The sequence below is a fragment of the Petaurus breviceps genome, unplaced genomic scaffold (genome assembly GCF_028583685.1).
Source record: "Petaurus breviceps papuanus isolate PSGF00001 unplaced genomic scaffold, PetGlider_PUasm1.0 90491, whole genome shotgun sequence".
Taxonomy (NCBI): domain Eukaryota; kingdom Metazoa; phylum Chordata; class Mammalia; order Diprotodontia; family Petauridae; genus Petaurus; species Petaurus breviceps.
Genome location: NW_027187263.1, coordinates 1,616,605 through 1,619,666, shown reverse-complemented (window position 1 = coordinate 1,619,666; position 3,062 = coordinate 1,616,605). Strand labels below are relative to the sequence as shown.

General features: G+C 46.2%; 1 protein-coding gene across 1 annotated transcript in view; it reads left to right on the top strand.

The window, feature by feature from the left end:
• Positions 1-1,484: 1,484 nt before the first annotated feature.
• The window catches only part of POU4F1 (POU class 4 homeobox 1), an 11,845-nt gene continuing 10,267 nt past the window's right edge, over positions 1,485-3,062 (top strand). The window contains exons 1-2 of the mRNA XM_069062663.1: positions 1,485-2,025; positions 2,697-3,058. Coding sequence (XP_068918764.1) covers positions 1,903-2,025; positions 2,697-3,058 — 485 coding nt within the window. The 5' untranslated portion in view covers positions 1,485-1,902. The remainder of the gene's footprint in view (positions 2,026-2,696; positions 3,059-3,062) is intronic.

Below are 3,062 nucleotides of genomic sequence, written 5' to 3'. Positions count from 1 at the left end.
GGTTGTAGAAATGTGTATATGCTTATGTATGGATTCATCTAGATATAGAACATGAGAGATCCAACTAGGTTTTTTGAAATGATAACAGATTCATTATCTGATCACTGCTTCTCAAAACCAGTCCCTTGCCCTTTCCCTTTAACACTTCGGTCACAGATGTGATAATATCTAGATTGTTATTATCACCCAGGATAAGCATTAGCATCCCTTGAGATCCTATTCACCTAACTGTTGTTTCCCCAGGGATTCATCTGGCCTGGGCCAAAGAACAGGTTGGATAATTAAAAGATGTTTTTGATTGTCTTTGGTCTTAATTTATTGTTATCACTATCATCAATGCTAATAATTAAACATTGGGCCAGGGCCAAGTATTTTTCTAATTTGTTTTAAGCTAATATTCTAATTAGTGTTGTGTTTTTTTGAAAGTAGGTTTGTTCCAGTTTTCTGTTGAAGAAAAAAAAAGCAAGCAGACAGGAATCGGTACAGAAGCAAATAAATTAATTTAAAAGTTATATTTCCAACTGTTTATTCCTTTACTCTGCACTGTTTTCTTGGAGTTCCCACTACAAGAAGGTGGTGTGTGTATGTGCGTTTTGAGGGGGGTAGGGAGGAATTCCCAACTACATACTGTTAAGTATTTTTCCTTTTGATTACTCTGTGCTTCAGATCAGTCACAGCCCGTTTGAAATGTGGGTTTGTACACGGTTAAAGGAGACAAACAATAAAGAAAACGCCCAATTTCACTTCAACAGCCTTTCCCAAGTAGAAAGCACATGCTCCTTCCTTGTGGCTCCTAAGTGGCTGTCACTGGCAGTGCCTGATACAATAATAATCGCAACAAAAGTATGTGGAGGAAATTAAATTATATGGAAATCAATAGCGTCTGACTGCTTCAAACAAATGTCTGTCACTATGATTATTCTCAAGGAGCCCATTTATAATTCTTAAAAGTAACAGGTTCTCACCGAAAAGACACCACCTTCTGCATTTATGTGTTGTTATTTATACTGTATACAAAGGAATGTGCGGGCATAATTTAGCATACAAATGCCCAGCTGTATGCATTGTATAACATCTCGTTAGACACTCAGACATAGATATGTACCTAACTAATGGGTATATGTGTGTTTAGATATGTAAAAATATATTTAAGATAAATAAAAATTCGAACATATCCAGAGATGTGCATCTTCCCCCTTTCTTTTTAAAAAGCATATAAATGATACAGAGAAGAAAATGTTTCCTTTCTGAATCTACAAGTTTGATCTTTATAGGATAGCTGTGGAAAAAGGTGATATGTTTAGTGCGCATGCCTTGCAGCCACAGGTGTAACACCTGCACTGTCCTTCCTGGTGGTCATTATAAGAGCAGCTCCCACGCTCCGGCACCCGCTAGACGTGCAAGTGCGCAAGAAGATGCAACAAGGCACAGGGAGAGGGAGGGAGAGGGAGTGAGTGAGAGGGCGAGAGACAGCCGATGTCTATCAAAGCGGTGGAGCAACAAGCTCTCGCGAGAGATTATCGGGCTCTAGAAACGAGATGTGGGGGCTCAGGTGTAAGAGGAGCGCATCTCATCCCAGCACTAGGATAGAGCAGACAGATAAGTGAGACCGAGAGGCTGGAGGGAGGCACACTGTGCGGTCCTAGGGAGCTCCAAGCTTTAGCAGCAGCAGCAGCAGCAGCTTCAGCAACAACAGCAGCAGCAGCAGCAGCAGCAAAAGCAGCAGCAGCAGCATCAGTAGCAGCAACAGCAACAGCAGCAGCAGCAGTAGCAGCATCCGCCTCCACCACTACAGGAGCTGGTACTGCTTCTTCATCACCATCCCGAACAAGAGGAGAGTATCAAGAACACTTTCCCCCTTACTTTGGGAGTGTTTTTGGATTTACATGCAAAGCCTTCAAGATGATGTCCATGAACAGCAAACAGCCACATTTTGCCATGCATCCCACCCTACCTGAACACAAATACCCCTCTCTACATTCCAGCTCCGAAGCAATACGAAGAGCCTGTCTACCAACTCCACCGGTAAGGGAAACCCCCCCACCCCCACCTCCAGCTGCTGCAAAGCCTTTCCCTCGCTTTCTCTCTCTTTCTCTCCTTCTTCCACTCCCTCTCTCTTTCCTGTATACTGCATGTATGTGTGTGCATTAATAAAAAAACCGCTGCGAGGCACATTTTGACAAGCGGCGCTTAATGTTTTTTTCATGTCTTCCTCTGCAATCATCTGAGCGCCTGTGATCTTTTTTGAAAGTGGTGTTCACACGAGTCTCCGACTTCATCCACTTTCTGTATTAATTTTTATGACTCGGCCTCTGAAAGGAATTTTCTTTATGTGCTCTTGTGTTTGACACAATTCCCCAGCTGAGAGTTACATATCCATTTCTTCTTCTTTTTCCCCCTTCTCCTCTCCCCAACCTTTCTTCCTTCTCCTTTCCCCCCTTTCTTCTCAATGTTTTCATTTTGCCCCTTCTTTGACTTGTTCTCTGTCTTTGCCTCTTCTCCCTCCATCCACTCTTCTTTTTCTCCCCTCTCTATTTTAATTTGCTCCTGTTCTTCCCGTCGCTCTTATTTTAACCCTCTTTTCTTGCTTTCATTCTTTCCCCTTGGCCTACCCTCTGCCCTCTATTATTATTTGGTTGCTTTTTGTTTTGCCTTTTTTGTTTTTTTTTGTTTGGTTTCGTTTATGTTGATTGCAGCTGCAGAGCAATATCTTCGCCAGCCTGGACGAGACTCTGCTGGCCCGGGCCGAGGCTCTGGCGGCCGTGGACATCGCCGTGTCCCAGGGCAAGAGCCACCCCTTCAAGCCCGATGCCACCTACCACACCATGAACAGCGTGCCGTGCACCTCCACCTCCACCGTGCCGCTGGCGCACCATCATCATCACCACCACCACCACCACCAGGCACTCGAACCCGGCGACCTGCTGGACCACATCTCCTCCCCGTCCCTGGCCCTCATGGCCGGCGGCGGGGCCGGCGGCGGGGGCGGCGGCGGCGGCGGGCACGAAGGGGCCGGAGCGGGCGGCGGCGGCGGCGGGGGCGGCGGCGGCGGCGGCGGGCCG